Source organism: Dasypus novemcinctus, chromosome 23 (assembly GCF_030445035.2).
Source record: "Dasypus novemcinctus isolate mDasNov1 chromosome 23, mDasNov1.1.hap2, whole genome shotgun sequence".
NCBI classification, from domain to species: Eukaryota; Metazoa; Chordata; class Mammalia; order Cingulata; family Dasypodidae; genus Dasypus; species Dasypus novemcinctus.
The window spans coordinates 30,850,474-30,870,097 of record NC_080695.1 but is presented as its reverse complement, the minus strand read 5'-3'; the positions used below and the strand labels follow the sequence as shown (position 1 = coordinate 30,870,097).

Genomic DNA, 19,624 nt, shown 5'->3' with positions numbered 1-19,624 from the left:
CTCTGTGACCCCAAGTTTTCTCATCTCCATAACAGAGGTGCTGTTTCCCCAGGCATCGAAGCCCTAGACTCTATGTTAAGGCCTAAGACACAGGGCAAAGGGTCCCCATGGGGGTCTGGGCAGTGTGACATTTTCAGAATTCAGGAGAGATGTAGCATCTGCACCGTCCCAAGTAGGCCCTGGGGTCGAGGGACTGTCTCCCTGACCACCCCTATTTCATGCTTGCCTGCCCCCGCTTTTCCCACCCTCTGGAATCCAGAGCAGCCCCTGCCAGTCTGGCTCCTTCCTGCCCCCCCGACCCAGCCTCAGGGCTGCCTGCCCTTCGGGCTCCTTGAGGGGCCAGTGGGGGGAAATGAGGGGGCTGCCACAGGGAGCAACTGGCCTCCACATACAGCACGGAAACAGGTTCAACAAGCATTTATTGTGTGCCTGCTGTATGACCCCCTGCAGCGCCAGCGCCCAGTGCTGCTGCCCCCACCACACACAGGGCTCTGCCCCTCTGGGCACCTCCTGAGCCTCCTGGCTGGCTGTGGGCGTCCAGGGCCTTCCGAGGCTAGTGTCCGTGCCTTTCCTGGAGCCCCAGCTACACCAGCAAGGCGCTGCATGTGATGGTGGAAAGGGCTGCTGTCCCAAAGTCCCCCTCGCAGCCCCTGCATTCCATCATTCCAGCGCTCCGAGACCCAGGCGACCGCAGGAAGGACGGGCCCGGCGTCCCCCACGCGGGCGGGCCCAGCTCACAGCACGCAGGCCAGGTGTCCGGCAGCACCAGACCGGTGGTCTCGTGGCAGGGGGTGGTGCTGGCAGAGCCTGGGTCTGGGGCCGGGTGGGGGCGTCTGTCACACCCAGTGCCCAAGGACCCAGCACTGGCGGTTCAGCTCTGGCGCCTCCTGTGCGGAGCTCCGGGGCCAGGATTCCGCCATGTGTGGCTGGTGTCCTGCCAAGAGACAAGGCGGTCAGCGCAGCCTTCTGCCTCTGCCCATCTACCCACTGCCCCACCACCCACTGGCACGTGCATGCACCCACCCAACCTGCCAGGCCTACCATCCATTCTCCATCGCTCCACCCCTCTCTAACACACTCACACATCCAGCTAGCTGCCCACTGTCTCATCCCTCACCCACCCATCCACCCACCAGCTCACTCATCCAACCACCTACACACATCCAACTCTTCCCCATCCCACCCGCCATTATCCACTCATCCACCCACCAAACCAACACATCTGCAGCCTATTCATACATCTACCCAGAGTCACTGTCGTCCACTTAGCAGCCTACTCATCCATCCACCTGACACATTCTTCCTACCCATCACACCAAAATCCACTTACCCACCTCAATCAGTCAACACACCAGCATACCTACCATTGCACCCATCCATCCTACTACTGCCCCAATAATTCACTCACCAAGCCACCTTTCCACATACCTACAGCCAAAAACACCCACATACCCACCCACCCATCCATCCACCCACCTACCTGCTTACCACCTGCAAACATCCACTGGCTCACCAAGTCACCAAACCATCATGCATCCTCCCACCAACGCTTCAGCCTCCTGCCCACCATCTTATCCATGCCCTAACTCACCACCATACCAGCTAAACAATCACCACTGCATTCACTCACCCTCCCTGCATGCCTACCTTTCCACGCATTCACCGATCCTTCACCAAACCATCCATCTACTCAGGTCATCCACCCAGCCCCTTTCCATCTACTCTTCACCTCACCCACTCATCTCATCAACTAATCCACTCAACACTCCTCTTACCCATTCACACATGCACCCACCTGCCCCAGCCATCCTGTAACCATCTCTGCACCTCTCCACCCACCCACCCACCCAGTTCAGCTTCCCTGGGCTCCATGGTGTGTCCATGTGTTCAATGAGCTGTGGGAAGGAGAACATATGTGGACGACTCCCCCTTCCCCTTAGTCCTTACTTGACCCATGGGGCAGTGGCAAAGATTCTGCCGCCTCAAGGGCTGGGGAAGTTCCTCCCGATCCTGATTCCCAAAAGTTTGCCCCTCTGCCTTCCATCAGCAGTCTCCTCATAGTCTTTCCAACGTGGCGAAACTATTGCCAGCTCCGTGTTGTGCCCCTGCCTAAAATATCCTTGTACCTCCTGTTGAGCCAGACCCTCAGCATCCCGCTCAAGCTTCACCTCTATAGGAAGCCTCCCCTGACAATCTCGCCAGTCCTTTGGGGACCCCTCATTAAACCGTGAGCCAGGAGAGCAATGGCTGAGCGCATGGCAGATGCTCCATGGTGGATCAATGGAGGAGGAGATGAAAAGAGGAGAATCCAAGAAGACTGGCTGGTGAGGTAGGAGTGGGGCTGATGGGGAGCGGCAGAAAACCAGCACTTCCAGAGCATTTACAGTTCTACACGCCCTACTAGAGTCTGTACTTCTAACACCCTATGAGGTAGGGTGGTAGAGCGGGAACTTGGGCTCAGCAAGGCTAACTAGGCGCCTCATGGCTCATGGCTACGGGGGAGCTGGATTAAATTAATTCCTTTCTGATTCCAAACTTTAGCATTAAAAGAAAAGTTCCATACAGTTTTGTTTTCCTACTCTGAGCTCTAGTGAATGAACAGACACACTTGTCATTCTTCAGTAAAGGCAGGCTCTTTGTAGAAAGTCCCTTGAGGAGGGAATTCCTGCTGAAGCCAAGCTCTGCTTGCATGCCTCCAAGGACAGAGAACTTACTACCACCCCCAAAGGAGCTCTGATTGTTGGGAGATTCTTTCTTACAACAAAGGCTGGAAGGAAAAAGGCAAAGATTAGAATGGTTATGCCAGTGTTGGGGCATGTGTGTGTATTTTCCCTTCCTTCCTTCCTTCCTTCCTTTCTTCCTTCCTTCCTTCCTTGCTTCCTTGCTTCCTTGCTTCCTTCCTCCCTCCCTCCTCCCCTCCCTCCCTTCCTCCCTTCCTTTCTTCCTTCTTTCCTTCTTTCTTTCTTTTGCTCTTTTTTATGTTTTTAATTTTCTTTAATGTTGGTGTTTAGTTAATTATACCATTTTTTAAAAAATGGATGGGAAAAATATTTTTTAAACATTCTGGAATTGTTTGGCCTCAAAAAATAAAAATAAATTTGTTTTGGCCCCAGCCACTGAAAGAGTTGCATTCTTTGGAAGTGCTTGTTGCCAAGATAAAGGTGTTTGGGAATTCTATTAAATCCAGAAGTAAATATTTGGTGCACAGAAGGGTTTGATTGTTTTTCTAAATGAGTAATTAAAAGTGATGGTAGCTGCTGTTACAGTCACCAAAAGGCAGAACTTTGGAGAGTTTACTGGAACTGCCAAAAGGCAAACATATTTTTAAGGAAAAAGAAAGGCCGCCATCCCTGTCATTCCTTGCGTTAAACTCAGGTTGTCTGTCCCCTGGGCCTGGAGCCCCTGAGGGCTGGGCTCTGCAGCCCCCTCCTGACTGTGTCTGGGGGAGCTCTGTCCTGAGCAGGCCTGAGAGGCAGTGCTGCTCAAAAACCCCGCCAGCCCACAGGGAGACCCTCCCAGCTCCCTTCTCCCAGTCCTTTTCCCTCAGGGCTAATCACAGGCCAGAAAGAAAGGCCTTGGGTTGTAGATTGGGGAACCCCACTCAAAACGCCTGCTGGGCCCAATGGGAGAAAGGGGCCACAGGTAGCCCGTATTCAGCTTTTGCCAATGGTTGCCACGGGGATTGTGGGCTCAGATTTTCCAAAATTTTCAGAGAAACTGAAAATATGGATTTTAAAATAAAACCTCCTGGCTTTTCAATGATGGCAACTAAAGTCTTTAAAAAGCATTTTAAACAATCAGTGTTCCCAGTAGCATCTCACAGGCCAGATTCAGCCTGCGGGAGGCCCTTTTGTAATAGATTATTTCTCAACCTGGTCTTTGTTCCATAACTCATGACTCTTGCACATGCTGGTCCCTCTGCCAGGAATGCCCTTCCCTGCTCTTCTCCGGCTGTTGGGTGCTCCACTCCTCTTTCAAATGCTCCCTCCTCTGGGAAACCTTCCAGACTCCCTCCTTGGTGCCCCCTCAACCTCGGCTTATCTTTCTTTCCCTGTGCTTATATAGACTTGGCCTTGTGACAGCCACCTCCATGTCGGTCTCCCCAGATAACCTGGGGTTAATACACAGGCAGGGCCTGGGCTGCTTCATCCTGGCACCTGAGCTCCCAGTACAGAACCGGCCTGGGTGGAATTTGTCATAGATGAAGGAAACCATGGAGGAGGGGGGTGATTCCTGAGTTCGGAGGCTGGCTGAGCTCCCCAGCCTTCTGCCCTGAGGTTCTGTACACGATTAAGAGGCTCCTCTCTCGGCCTCTCTCCCTTTGGGCTGTAGGATCAGGAGGCAGAGGAGGCGCATACTTGGAGTCTGACAGTCAAATGCTCACATTCAGGCTCTGACACATTTTTTTTTTTAACCATGTGACTTTTGATGCACAACTTCATCTGTCTGGATGTGAATTACAAGAGTTGGCTAGTTAATTATTTCAGCAGGACTCGGGTCCCCCGTGTAGAAGCCCTTCATTATCCAACTTTAAATACGGAGTAGAAATGAAAATAACAAAATTCCAACACTATCAAAGTGTTGGGGTCCACCATGCCTCTTCACAAATGGGGCAACCAAAGCCCATGGGTGGGAAGGGAGGAAGGGACTTGTCCAAGGTCCTACTAGGAAAGTTGGTAGCAGGTACCACATTTGTTTTACATTCCCTTGGAAGCCACCACAGCTTTAGGGCTTAGCAGAGTATTCAGCACCAAGGAGGTTCTGGCATCCTCCAGATGGATGGCATCTTCTTTTCAACCAAGAAATCAAAAGATAAACTTGTTTAACATCCAGTTTCTTCCAGCCCTAACTTCCTAATCCTTCTGTGGAAAAGCATTGTTTTGAACCCTCTCCAGGGCTCCGAGATCCCAGGGGACCAGCTCTCAGGTTTACTGGATTGAATTAAATCACATTGACAGGTCTACTGGATTGAATTAGATCACATTGACTGGTCCAAAATGGATTCATGACGCTGGAAGGGCCCGTCAAGAATGCCAATGCCCCATGAACACCAAGGCCTTTAGAGGGGAAGTGGCTTGCCCAGGGTCACTCTGCGGCTTTTAGAGAAATTAGACGGGACGGGGCTGGGTGTGGCTGGTGGTGGTGCTCCTTAGGAGCCGAGCCTGGCAGGAAACAGTGGGGCCCCTGATGGCCGGCTGGGCCCACTGTCCATGGTGCTGAAGGGCTCTGTCCAGGTCTGGCGGGCCATTGCAGAGCCTCCTGTCTGGGCTGTGGTGTGGGGATGATGGAGAAATTAATCAAGGCTGGCACTGAAGTGTCTGGCTTTGGAGACCCAGCAACTGGTAACACCATCATCCATCCCTCTTCCTTCAAACAAAATGTCACAACATTGGAAGGGGTCACCCCATATGCCTAAGTAGACTCTGCACTGTAAGTCTCCATTCTGAGGGGGTTTCAGAGACACTGTCATATTCAGTAAACATCTCTTTACTTGTTTTCTTCCAGTCTCCCCAACTAGGCTGTATGTCACACGGGGACAAATCTCTGCTTTATTCCCTGCACCTAGCACAATTCCAGGCACACTGTCAATAGCACGTATCTGCTCAATGAATAAGCATTGGGGGATCCAGGAGGAAGAGCAGGACTGTGTGGGGCCCACACGGAGGCAAGGGTGGGTCCTTCTGGCCCACCTTGGGGGATGAGTTTTGTCTCAGGAGAATGAATGGGAGACCTCGTTTCTCTCTTCACTGGAATCCATCTTCTGGGGGCCCCATGTTTCCTGGGCTGTAATATTCTCCTTGTCTCTTTCCATACACCCTCAGGCTGAGTCCACTTAACCTGTCACCTCTCCCCAGAGTCACTGACTCCTTCGTTCCCTTCTTAAATATTTGTTGAGCACTTACTCTATGTCAACCCTTGTCCTGGTTGCTGGGTCTACAGACATGGGCAAGACTTAGAGTTGCCCCCTGGGTGCTCACAAGCCGGAGAGGGAGACAGATCCATGCTTGCAGGAAGAGATGGTAACAGCAAACATGTCTGCAGCTCTTTCTGCATGCCAGGAGCCATTCATGGTGCCTCTCACGTGGTTCATTTAATCTCGACAGTGTGAGGCAGGCACCGCTGCTGTTCCCACTTTGAAGGTGAGGAACTGAAACCCAGAGAGGTTAAGTAACCGTCCAAGGTCTCACAGGTCAGATTTGAACCCAGACAGCCTTGCTCCGACCAAGGTCAGGCTTGCCACGACCATAAATTTTGCCTCATAGACATGAGTGCCAGGATAGGAAAATGTGGAGATGAACACGGCCACTGCTGCCAGGCTGCAGAGAGGAGCTGGTTGCCATTCCTGGACATGTGTGTGAAAGCACAAAATTCTACTGGTCGGGTTTGTTTTCCCCCAAACCGTGGAAGGGGGCAAATCATTTCAGGCAGAAGGAACAGGGTGTGAGATAGGTTCTCGGCAGGTAAATGAGGTTTTCAGAAGGTGTGAAATGCCTAGCAGTATTGGTGTTTGGGGAAGCCAAGAAGCACTGGGCGGCTGGAAAGCAGGTTGCACGGGGCTGGAGGGGTGAGGAGCAGCGGGCTGCACTGCAACAGGCACGCGGTGCCGGGTATCAAAGGCCCCTCTAATGAATGCAGGAGCCATCTGTTCCTCCAAGGGTGTCTGCCTTCTCTTCAGACTCATCTGATGTGGATTCCCATGTGCTACCCCAAACTGAGCAGTTGGACTCTCCAGGGAAATCTGTAGTTTAACAACTACCCCAGGTGTTCCTAGGATCAGGCACAAGTGGGGCAGCCCTGTCTTGAGCAAAAAATGGGCATAAAGAGGACAGTGCACAGCTTTAGTTGGCACCCAGACAGGGCATGTGACCCAAGACAAGGGACTTTGCCTCTCAAACCCCTATTATATACAGCTGCAAAATGGAAATACTACTCAGGGTCCCTCCCTCAGAGGGCTAGGGTGGGGGCTAACTGAGCTAAGTCGTTCAACAGAAGGTTTCTGATGCCCTGCCATGTGCTGGGGCAGCCGAGGCCCCTGGCCCCCTGAAATCTCCATTCCAGAAGGTAGAGACTTGGAATAGACAAGTTAGCAAAGAAGGGTTCAGACAGTGGTGAGCGACAAGAGGAAACTAAAGCGGGGGCAGTGCGGTGGCCTGGAGCTGTAGGTACCCCAGAAAAACATGTTCTTAAACCTAGTCCTCCTGCAGGCGTGAACCCACTGTACGGGGGACCTTTGGATGAGGTCACTTCAGTTAAGATGTGGCCCACCCCAGCCAGGCCGGGCCTTAATCCTGTTGCTGGAGACCTTTACAAGCAGAGTGAAACTCAGATATAGGAGAGAAAGCCCCAGAGGGGGCAGCCAGAAGCTGAAATCGACTGAACCCAGAGGAGAACGGAGAGGAGAGCCGCCGTGTGCACTGCCATGTGGCAGAGGAGCCCAGGACCAAAGCTCTCCAGCAGCCAGAACGGCGGCTTTTGGGAAGAAAGCGTTGCTTGATGACACCCTGATTTGGACTCTTTCAGTCTCAAAACTGTGAGCTCATAAATTCCCATTGCTGAGGGTGACCATTGCACGGTAGTTGCTTGAACGACCCAGGAAACGAAAACAGGTAGGATGGTGAGCAGGCGTCCGAGGGGTGAGTGGAGGGCTGGCACCGGCTGTTATTCTAGGAGCTCGGAGGACTAGGAGGATGGGGTGCGATATGCACACGTTTGTATCTTAGGATGATGGATTGGAGGGGAATTGACCCAGAAGCAGCGGATTCAATCTAGAAGTTGCTGAATAGCCCGAGCAAGTGACAAAACGCAGACGTGCTGCTGGCAGTGGCTTCAAAGGGGCAGACATTGGCCCAGGGCCAGCGCTGTTGAAACCTGGTACTGATACTGCAGTCCACGGACCAGCAAACAGCTCCACAGAAAACTCCAGAAATGCCGAAGTCAAGGTCCCGCCCCGGCCCTACAGACTCAGAGAGCCTGTAGGTGGGCCCCGCAGCCTGTGTGCTCAGGGGCCCTCCAGGTGATTCTGATGCTAACGTTGGTTTGGGTCCTTAGACCCCCAGTGCCAGGGTCTCAGATGTGCTTAAGCTCACAGCAGGTTGGCACCGATACTTGTTTCAGCAATACTGTCTGTTTCCGTTTTAGCAAAGGAAGCGACACAAGCAGCACTATATTGGATTTGATTTTGATCTAATAAAAATGCCAAGTTGCTCCGGGTCCAACAAAAGCCTTGCTTGAAATCCCCCCTGCTGTTCTGGGGACGGCAGTGGTACAGACCCGTCTAGACGGAGCTCCCAGAAGGCAGCTCCGTGCCTGGGTGAAGTGACAGCCCCTCGCTTGGCCTGGTCTTACAGACACACCTGGCAAAATCAAAAGCGTGTCTTGGGCATTGAAGTTGACAGCTGCAATCAGCTCCGTACCCCAGTGTCCCCTGAAAGGAAGAGGCAGCTACCTGGACCATATGGCAGCACTGCCTCCATCAGTGTCACATCTGATGTGCTCCCAAGCTAGCTGATCGCTCTGCGAAGCCCCAAAGGCAGGTTTCAAAAGCAAACTCTTTCCTCGGGAAAAAAAATTATGGCAGAATCCAAGTCACAGCAGTCAGAGGAAAAGTAGCAACTTTGGGGTGGCGCAGTTGAGACCACCCAAAATTCATGTAACTGTTAATGTACAAGGGGCTGCTCAGATGGGAGGTGGTGGGAGAAACTTGGAGGTTTAGAGGGAAAATCGAGCACCTCTTATGTGCCACACACTGTTTTACTGTTTTCTATCTGCTCTCAGGACACAGATGTGAACAAAACGGACAAGGCACCTGAGCTCATGGAACTTAATGGAGAGAAGAAACAAAAACAAAATACAAGAAACAAAACAAGTAAATGAGCACAAAAGATAACTTCAGAGAAGGGTACATGCTATGAAGGACAGAAAAAATGGTGATGGGGAGATAACTGGGGAAACTCGTTTAGGTCAGGGAAAGCTTTTCTGAAAAGCAAGTGGCCTTTCAGCCTGACACCTAAAAGATGAGACAATGCCAGCCATGCAAAGACGTAGGGGGAGAGCATTCTGGCAGTGACAATAGGAAGTGCAAAGGCACCGTGAAGGGAGTGAGATGTGCATGTTGGAGGAAGAAGGAGGCCAGCATGGGGTGGAGCAGAGGGAGAGGAGGAAGAGAGTGAGAGAGGGAAGAGGTGAGCTCAGGCCTGGTCGGCAGGCGAGGGGAGAGGTAAATGCCAAGCTGAGTTTTATGGCTGCGTGGTCCCGAGACTTCAGCAGAGCCGATGCTCCGCCAGAGCCTCCGTTACACGAGTCCCAGCCGCTCCTTCCCAGGCCACATCACCTCGGGCTGAGATGGCTGCCAAGTTAGCACAGTCCCCACGCCGCGTGTCAGCTCGCGTTCCCCGCCGCCCCCCTCGCCCGCTCCTCCTGCTGGAAAGCCAGCCCATCACAGGCTCTGAGCAGCTGCTCCGCGCAGCAATATTGCAAAACTCGCCCAGGCATTTCCAAAATATTTTCTTGGCTGAAAATCCGCTTGCAGCTAAGAGGCTGCATTCTGGAGGCGACATCCTGTCCCTGGGGGGTCCGGTCAGGCTGCCTCCCCAGACGGCCAGCGCCCTGAGAAGGCACCCGGAAGGGAGCCCCTGACAAGGCAGGGCAGCGTAGCCTAGACGGGCCGGGTACAAAACCCCAGCTCTGCCACTTCCTGGGCAAGCCGTTAAACCTCCCTGGGCCTCAGTTTCCCTTTTTGTAAAATGGGGCTCTATTTCAGATCAAATGAGTGAATAAATATAAAACCCTCAGAACGTCTTGGAGTTGAGGGATTATCATCAGACCCCGACAGGGGTGTTTCTTGTTGGCTATTTTCCTAAGCGACTCCAGATGCCATCCTTACAGCTGTCTCACAGCAAGCTGTGTGGCTCTACAAGCTCAGCCCCTTGCCCGCCTGCCCTCCCCCGGGACTCACAGAGGCACCACACCTCTGCTTTCCCAGTGCCTGCGTGACCCCTCCTAGCTTGCACGCAAGTGATGGCCTGCATCTGTCAATAATAATAGTGAACAGTAGTGGTATCATTCCCACGATAGTAGCTGCTTAGAATAAATGCATGACCACGGAGGCAGCACCTCTGCTGGGCCCCAGGGCAGGCTGGCCAGTCCTGCTAACCACTGGTTACCTGGTAAAGGGACCACCTGGCAGAGGTACTGTTGCATCTCTGGGGGCAGTTGACAGCTTCCAGCAGCCCCTTCCTGGCTGGCTTCCCAGGGGCCACTTGCAGCCCCCTCCCTGTACTCCAGGTGTTATGACATCATTGCTTTCCTGCCTCTCCCCACTGCACACGATCTTCGAAGGTGTGCTCGTCAGTTCCTGGAGTCCCAGATACCCCCGCCCTTCTACGCGCTCATCCACTTCTCCAGCTGCCTCCTGACACCCCCACAAGCCCCTCAAATCTGCATGGACCAAGCACCATGGCACCTCCCAGCCTCGTTCCATCAGGCAGTGGCAAGCATGCCCTTGACCGCTCGAGCAAAAATATCTGGTTGCATATCCTGGGTTCCTCTCCCCTGTCCCCCATCCCTCACCTCCAATCAGCTGATGCTGTGGGGGTCCCCACATCCACCCTGGCAGGGCACCCCAGTCGACACCCCAGCAGGCTCCACTGCCAGGGAATTCACCTCTCAAACCCTGCCTGGAGAAAGGCCGGGTAAGTGCAGGCAGGGTTGCAGCTCCAGCAGCTCGCCGCCTTGCAATGCACCTTTGGGGGGTACCTGCCCTTCCCACTCCTCTACTGGGGCCTTCTGGCGTCACTCCAAAATAAAGGACTTGCTCCTACAGCCTCGTCTCGGGATCTGCTTCTGGTGGAACCCAAGCAAGATGGTCCGACAATTCCACCAGCAAAGAGCTCCTGAGCCCGCCCCGGTGTGGGCGCCGTCGTCTCCTGCAGGACCGACTGCACCGGCGTGGAAGCGGGACTGCTGGCCTCTGGTCTTGCTCCCTTTCAGGCCCTCTCCTGCTCTGAAGCTGGACTATAAATATCTGCACAACAAACCTGGGCATTCTCTTCCCAGCTTCACTTCCTCTAGGCTCCCCACTGCGTAAGGCCATCTCCTCATCGCGGTCTTGCATCCTGCCACCTCTCTGACCTCTCCCTCCAGCCAGCAGGCCTCCTGGTTGTGCCACAAACACGGCAGGCTCCCCCTGCCTCAGGCCCTTTGCACATGGTGGCCTCTCTGCCGGAAAGTCGGTTTAGGGGATTCCTTCTCATCCCTTCGGTCCCAGTTCCAATGGGTCCTCGCAGAGATGAGTCAAAAGCAGACCTGCCCTCGATTCTCCTTGATCACGCACGTTCCTTCCTCAGCCCTTTTCTTCGCTTACTTGTCACCTCCTCCCCGTCCCCCACAGCGAGGCCTCTAAGGTGGGGGCCTTGTCTGGCTGGGTCACCGCTGTGTGCCCCACACTAGCAGGGGGGCTGGCATGGGATCTACGCTCAGGAAGTGCTTGCTGAGGGAATGATGGATGGAAAGACCCACGGACTGGAGCTGGCAAATGCCTCTGACGCTTCTTTCAAGGGGAAATGCTGCTAAGGAGGTGAAGGGTGGCAGGGGTGAGGGCCGTTCCCCTCCTGGGACCCTCATTCGCAATCTCAGGGCTGGCGTTTAGGGCCAAGCAGGCTCCCCTGGAACCCTCTCCCATGTCTGCAGCCTCGGGGCTTTGGCCCCCTCCTGCTGCCGGCCCAGCCACCTCTAAGCAAGTCCAGGGCCTTTGTCCACCCAGGACTTCCCGCCCACTCAGTCCCAAAGAGGTGGCGGAGGAAGCCCTGGAATGTTCCTACCTGGAGTTATGCTCCTGCTGTCAGCCCCCAGCAGGAGCTCCCCTGCCTCCTCCTTCGTTCCTAACCCCTCCCTGCAGGGAGCCCCCACCCAGCACAGACGCCTGGCATGGAACAATGGGCTGTGAGCCCAGTGCCCACCTGGTGCCCGTCACTGCCGCCTCGTCCCTCCGGCAGGTGACTGGTGCTCCGAGGGGCCGGCCGTCTCCTCGGGGGTGCTCCTGCAGGAGCCCGCTTTCCCCGGGGTGGAGGTGAGACCCCTCGTTTTCTCCTCCCAAGCCCCGGGGCCCGGGCCCGCGCCACATCTTGCCCCTCCCAGCAGGGCCGTTGCTCATTCCGTTACGAGCACCACCCCTGAGCCCAGGTCTCCCCGGCCTTAGCTCGGGCCCCGCCCCCCGAAGCAGACCCGGAGATAGGGCCTGAAGTGGGGGTCACCTGGGAGGAGCTGCATGTGGAAACGGGGCAGGGAGAAGGAAGCAACGCAGGGAGAGAAGGCAGCCAATAATGGGAGGACAGTTCAACCGGAGAGCAAAGCACCCCTAATTCCACGGGGAGACTGCCCGGGAAAGCTCTCACTTGAGGGGAGAGGGGGCTGGCGTAACCACACCCCACTCTCCCTGGCACTCCCAGTCTTCTATGGGTGCGGGTGGGGGAAGCCGTCAGGCACAGAGTCTTCCTAAGAAGTCACCACAGCCTTCTCCAAGGTCTGGCAGGTGTGGGCAGGGTGCTGCCAGCCTCCACTAACACTGCCCCACCACTGACCAGCTAAGCTGTGTGACCTCAGGCCAGCTGCTTCGCTTCTCTGAACCTTAATTTCTTCCTCTGCAAAATGCCAGGCTGCAGGCATTGGGGTCAGAGCAGGAGATGAGACCAGGCTTGAAGAGCCCTCAGCCTAAGGCAGGGTGAGAGCAGGAGGGAGCGGAAACGGGATGGGCCTTCCCAGCTGGGTTTAATCCCTTCACTTCAGACTTGCGTTGACGCTTTGCTTTTCTAGCTCTCCCTTTCTCTCCTTTGCCTTCCCTTGACTTTCTGGTCCAGCCATTTGCTTTCCTCCTAGCAGGTGCACTAGGTCCCTCCTAGCAGGTGCACTAGCAGGTGCACTAGGTCCCTCCTAGCAGGTGCACTAGCAGGTGCACTAGGCCTCCGCGGGGAGGCCTTCTGGGCTGCCAGCAGCTTCTGGCGCTCAGTCAAAGCCTGTCCGCTTGTCACCTCCTTGGCCACCTCTCCCTGTAGTCCACCAGCTTCCCCGGCCTGGACTCGGGCAGCACCTCTCTGGTCTCCCTGCCTTCAGGTACACCTGCTCCCGTCCTACCAGTCAGCCCCCCGGCGAAGGCAGTGGCTCCTGCTGCAGACGCGCTCGGCCTGGCCCCCCATCTTTTCTGGGGAGAGTGCGGGGCGAAGGAAGGGGCCTGACTCCTCCCTGATATTTCTTCTCCTCCGTCAGCTCACGAATATCGGCAGCACCAGGCACCTCCGGGGCAGCCACTTACGGGTGGGGTATCTCTCGCGGCGGCAGTCCAGGCGAACGTCTTCCTCCTCTCTCCCGTCCCCCTTCTCGATCCTGGAAAGGAAACACAAAAATCAGTATGAGAACGAGCAGGCTGAGCTGGCAGAGACCCCAGACCTGGAAAGGGCAGTCTGTCCCACCCGGAGGACGTTTTGCAAAGCAACTTTCCAGCCCACCGCTCCGTGGGACTTTCAGCCCAGTGAGATGGGTGTCATCGTCTCCATTTGACTGATGGAGAAACCGAGGCATCGGGCGATCATACGACCGCCCAGGGCCGCACAGCTAATGCACGAGGCAGAGCGGGGAAGCCGCCCCCAGGTCTCACCAAACGATGCTCAATTATCTGCAAAGGGTATATCACAAAAGAACAGGTACAGCTCGAGCCGGTCTGCTGGCAGAACCAAGCGAATGTGGAAGCCCCTGAGGCCAGAGGGGCATCTTGTGGAGCGGTGTGGCCACGGCGGAGCACATGAGAGAGGCACGTCGATGTCTCACTGTCCAGCCTCCCTGGGGAACTCCATGTGCCTGGAATGTGGACGTGCCAGCTGCCTGCGCTGCATCGAGTCACTGAAGAAGGAGCCTGGGGACGGTTTATTGTGCCCCTTCTGTGGTCTCTCAAAAGAATGACACGAGGCCCAAGCTGCTGCAGGGAAAGCTGGTCACTAAGGTCAAAGAGCAGGAGCCCCACCTGAGAGCTGGCACAGGTGAGCCCAAGGCTGCTGAAATTCCAAGTGGATATGACCTTGGACATATTGATACAGCAATGAACTCCCCATCATTTCTGATATCTTGATATCTGAGGAATATCCCGTTTGAGACTATTAAACAGAAGTTGAAAGAACCTGCTGAGGGAAGTGGATGTGGCTCAAGTGATTAAACTCCTGCCTACCACATGGGAAGATCCAGGTTTGGTTCCTGGTGCATCCTAAAGAAGATGAGCAAGACAATGAGCTGGCATGGTAAGATGACGCCACAAGATGACAAAACAAGAGACACAAGGAGGAAAACATAATGAGAGATACAACAAAAGAGGGAGTGGAGGTGGCTCAAGTGATTACACACCTCCCTCCCACATGGGAAGCCCCAGGTTCAGTTTCCACTGCCTGCTAAAAGGAAGATGAACAGACACAGCAAATGCAAATAATGAGGGGGTGAGGAGAAATACTTTTTTTAAAAAAAACTTTAAAAAATCTGTTGAGAGATTCAGCTGCTCAATTTGTGCTCTGGGTTTCTCCTTCTCTTGGTTCACTTCTGGCTGCCATTACTGGGAGGTGGATGTGGGAACAAACAAAGGATAGGTTCTGGGTGTTTGCAAAGAATCTGTTTACTGAAAAAGGAAGATCCAACTATCTACTGAAATTGGATTCTGGCCCAGGAGTCAGCCATTATAGAGCCCACCTTCCTCCTCCAACTGCCCTGCCAGTAAATCCCGTTCACACAAAGTGGGGACTTTCCTGGCTATGGATGCTGAAACATTTCCTTTTGCAACATTAGCAATGGATCCCGTATCTTAATGTTTACCAAAATTTCAGCTACTGAGCTATTGTATTCTCTCTCTTGTCCTTCAAAACCAAGTAACAGTGGTAAACATTCCCTGGGACTCTGTCCTGTTAGGAATCCAAGCAACCTATCCTCCAGCACAACTCAAGATAGAAGAGGAAAGCCAAGATGATGAAAAACATTTATTGATAATTACTTTGTGCTCCAAGCTACAATCATTCCCTACTGGCACACATATTGTACATGTAATAGAGAAATATGGACCTTTGTATGAATCACAAGTACAAAAATTATATTAATCATAATATGAATTGCATCTTAAAATATTACATATTATGATGTTTCCATATCTCTACCTATAACTACTTCCAAACCTCCATGGTCAATTTCCAAATATCATTCTTTTTCTTTTTTAAGATTAACTTCACATGTTATGGAGTTGAATTAAATAAACATTAGGATTGTACTTTTAAAAAATTATATGCTGATATATATTCCAAAAGGTTCCTGGTGGTTATCACCAGATAGTGAGAATTAAATGCATTATATTTGGGGCCTTCTTTTTGCTTAACTCTATATTCTGATTGTTTGGGCAATGGACTTTTATTAGCTGTATAATTTGTCTTAATTAAATGGAAGCACATTCTAAAGACAGTTCCACGTGCCAGCCAATCCCCTGGTCTGATTTCCGGCACATTGATCTTTCCTACCCCAAACTGCAAGTTTCTCCTGTCGAGTTTCCTTCTTCTCTGGTGTCTGAAGACTCCCACAGTTCCAGAGGCTCTGTCTCTCCAGGGGTGGCGAGGGGAAAGCGGGGTCAGAGGCTGGGACACTTGCTCTTGGTCAAGGACCTGGCGAGGGGAGGCCACTCCACAGCCTCTGACCCGGCTCTAAACCCATCCCGCCAGTGACTGCGCCCGACAATGGAGGCGCCAAATGGTAACCCCATAAATCCCAGGGCTCCCCATGGCCCAGCCCAAATGTGCCTCACATTCTCAGAAACACAGCCTGGGCCCCCATAGCAGAACAGTTCCAATCACATTGCAGCTTTTAAAGAACCCCAGTAGCACCTGGCTCACATTCTCCAGCCCCACTTCTTGGCAGCTTAGCCCTCTGCTTGCCTGGCAGTGGTCCTGACATCTCTCTAACCCCACATCTCACAGTCAGCGCTTCCCCCCAAGCCCTCCAGCGCCCTCAGCACCGGCTTCCCTCTCCTCCACCCTCCCGTTCTTTCCGCAGCTGTCCTCTTTTCCTCTCTGGCAAAGGAGTCTCAGTCCCTTCCAAAGACAATGCCCCATCCCTGTCTCTCTGGCTCTCTCCAACACCGTCTTTTCCCGATTGCAAAGTGATGTCCAGAAGCTTGGCGCTGGGAGAAGAGACGAGGGGATGGCGCTGAGGACAAGCAATGCCAGAACCCTTCTTAGGTGAAGAAGGATGAGGAATACTCGGACACTGATCGTCTTGGTCCCCCACGATCACGCACTCATTAAGGAGGAACGTACTGGGACCTGCTCCATGCAGGTTGCAGCAGATGCTGTGCAGATCAACCTCCTCGGCTCTGCCTTCGGGGGGGCTCCAGGCCGGGAGGGAAGGCAAGCTTGCAACACAAGTTAGAAAGCCACAGGGGCTGAGCGACCCCTCGCAGGGATTGTCTGAGCCATCCGTGCCCAGGGGCTCGGCCCGGCTTCCCAGGAACAGACGCTCAACAGTTTCTGTTGATAAATATCTGCTGTGGCCTGGGTGGCCCAGGTGGCAGATGGCAGGCCTGGGTGCTGATGCTGCAGGAAGGCATATTTTAGTTCAGTATAAATGCAGATGTCCTCTTCCTTCTGATCTTCTAATGGGAATACCTTTGCTATGTTCCTGATAACACAGGTTTGTGACAAAAAAAAATTAATATATCCAACCCCATTCGTTGGTCTCCATGTAGTAGTTTGATATTTATCATCTTCAGAATTATTACTTTTTACTATGTATTAAAATATTATAGGAAAGTTTATATAGGATAATTTATATACAGTTCACAGATATATAAATATTTATCTTTATATGTTTTTAAAGTATATTTAATACATATTAAATAGAAAGAGACTCAAATGAATCAAACTGTTTTGTAACCTGAGTCATTATTTTTTATTTACACATAAATTTTCCACATCTTCCCACATCAGTGCACATAGGTCTCACTCCTCTTTATTCCTCATGGTTGAACGAGAAAGAACAGTTAATTTAATCAACTGACAGGCATTTAGTTGTCTCCAATTTTTCACTCTTCCAAACAATGTTGTGAGAAACGTCCTTGCATGTCTAGCTAGTGAGGTGGTGAGTTCCCCATCACCAGAGGTGTTCAAGCAGAGGCTGGAGTAACACCAGCCATGAAACTGTAACTGGATTCACACATGGGATGGGAGGCTCGATGAGGCAACTGAGACCCATCCTCGTCCTGGAGAGCCGGCGACCCAGCCATCTCCAGGGCCTCTGGGTTAATAGATGCCACCTCTGCCATGCAGGGGTCCTCCCACAACCCCCTACAACTCTCAGCCTTAACCTGGACCTAGTTCCGTGATCTACCCAGGCTCCCAGTTCTCATGAGCGTCCTCCTCCTCCTGGCCTCATGAAGGGCACCTCGTTGGGCTCTGCAGGGAGCCCCCGCCCTGGGGAGAAGGGCCCAGTAAGCCCAAGGGCTGGTGTTTAAGGAGAGCCAGCTCAGTCTGGTGTGGTCACTCCCCTCCCTGGTCACTGAAGCCAAGAAACGCCAGCACCCACGGAACGAGCACCCACGGGGGCCACGCCCTGTGCTGGGTTTGAGGACTACGGTCCCTGCCCTTGAGATGCTCATGTTTGGCTTACACGTAAACAATCGCAGCTTAACGTGCTAAGATTTAAGCTAGAAAGATGTTAAGAAAGTTGGCAGGGAGAATAACTCTCTGGCCCAGGAGTCAGCAAGTTTTTTCTGTAAAGATCCAGATAGTAAATATTTGAGGCTTTGCGGGTCAGACAGTCTCTGTCACAGCTGGCCACCTCTGTCCTCGTAGCAGGAAAGCAACTGTAGACAAGACATAAACACATGAGCTGGGCTGTGTTCCAATAAAACTTTATTTACAAAAACAGGACATGGGCCAGATTTGGCCCACAGACAGTCATTTGCTGACCCTGGTAGCTCAACCATGGCTACCCAGGGAATTCTAACGTGCAGCCAGGGTTGAGGAAGTGACACTTGAGCTGCATTTGGAAGCTCATATCTCAAAGAGGCAGCTGAGATTCAAAGCCAGGTCTGTCTGCTTTGTACCGTGCTGTATTGGCATTCTGGAAAGAGCTGGTTTCCTCAAGCAACGCCCTCTCCACCGACCTCTCAGTGACAGGTTGGCTCTGCAGGATCTCAGCAGGAGTCTGGGAGTGGCTAAGTCTTGGCAGCAGTTATGGGCCAGGGCAAAGGACAGTGACACTTCTGCAGTTTCCTGGTTGGGGGGGAGCGGGCAATAAGCGTGCCCCCAGCAGGAAACACACGCAGAGGACGAGGGCATGCTTTGGGCGTGATTGACAGCTTGGGCTCTGAGGAGGCTGTGCCTTGGCTCTGCTATCAAGGGGCGGCGAGACCCTGTGCAGCTTCCTCCTGCACCCTGAAGGTCAGTCTTCTCTGCGTGCCAAGGGCGTCTGGTGGAAGTACTAACAATATTGTAGCAACAATTGCAGCCACCTCGCTGGGCTCTTGTAAGGACCAAAGCACAGAAAAGGGACTCAGAACACGCAAAGTGCTCTTATTTTTAACCGGTTTGAGAGCCTGTGTTCCCCAGGAAAGTGTCAACTCAGACAGAAGGGAAGGAGTTGATCTCATTCTCCGCTTGTCGCCTCAGGGACCAGGATGGTGCTTGGCACCGAGGATCTCAAGTCATGTCAGAAAGGAAGGAGGGGAAAGAGAGATGGAAGAAGCGGGCAAGGATGTGGGACAAATAGCTGGAAGCGAAGAGGAGCTCCGAAGGGGAGGCAGCCGAGGGTGGCTGGAGGACGCAGAGTCCTGCAAGGAAAGGAAAGAGTGACTGCGAATGCCACGAGGTGACAGTTTCATTCTCTATGAACTGTCATTTCCTGCAGGAAATACTATGCACCTTCCGAAGACAGGCTTTTAGGTATTTTATTCTTTTTTATTTTTAATGGTGGCAGGGGAAGTTACCCACCAACTGAAATAAGGACATTTAACAATCTACTCATTGTAAAGCTCAATCTATTCAGAGTGTTTAGAACACAGCCTGGCATGTAGCAAGCACTCAACAAATATATTATTATTATTACGATTATTACTACTACTACTACCACTGAAACTGCTGTTGTCATCCTCCCCGTCTCTGGAAGCTTTCTCATCAAGCCCCTCTGTGTCTCTATACTCAGCAGCCCCTCCTACTTCCTGACGTGGAAGGGCAGGAGTTGAACCTATTAACCAAGATGCCCCCACCTCCCAAGACACACACCCTTTTCTTCCATTCAATCATTTAGACCAGAAGCCACCATCATTGTTGCCTCAGGAAAGGAATGTTCTGGAAGAAGCAGAGAAGAGGCCTCCACATATCAAAAACCTCTGGATTCAGGGCTGAGGGAGCCCCCAGGGAGGCAGAGCCCCAGGCTTCTGCACCAGAAGAGACAGACCCTCCGGAAAGGTGTTGGGGCGAGGAGAGGCAGAGCGGAAGGTAAGAGGGAGTCAATGCACCTAGACAAGTGCACGAGCCCAGGGAAAAGCGCAGCTGTCAGAGGCACCTGCGCAGACTTGCAGGTGAGAGAGCAATACGCTTCTGAATTGTTTACACCC

The 19,624-nt window shown here is 53.0% G+C and overlaps 1 protein-coding gene across 1 annotated transcript in view; it reads right to left on the bottom strand.

The window, feature by feature from the left end:
* Window positions 1-402: 402 nt before the first annotated feature.
* The window catches only part of GSG1L (GSG1 like), a 260,072-nt gene continuing 240,850 nt past the window's right edge, over window positions 403-19,624 (bottom strand). Inside the window, exons 6-7 of the mRNA XM_058286151.2 lie at window positions 13,307-13,377; window positions 403-934 (exon numbers count right to left, since the gene is read on the bottom strand). Of these exons, the coding sequence (XP_058142134.1) occupies window positions 837-934; window positions 13,307-13,377 (169 nt within the window). The 3' untranslated portion in view covers window positions 403-836. The remainder of the gene's footprint in view (window positions 935-13,306; window positions 13,378-19,624) is intronic.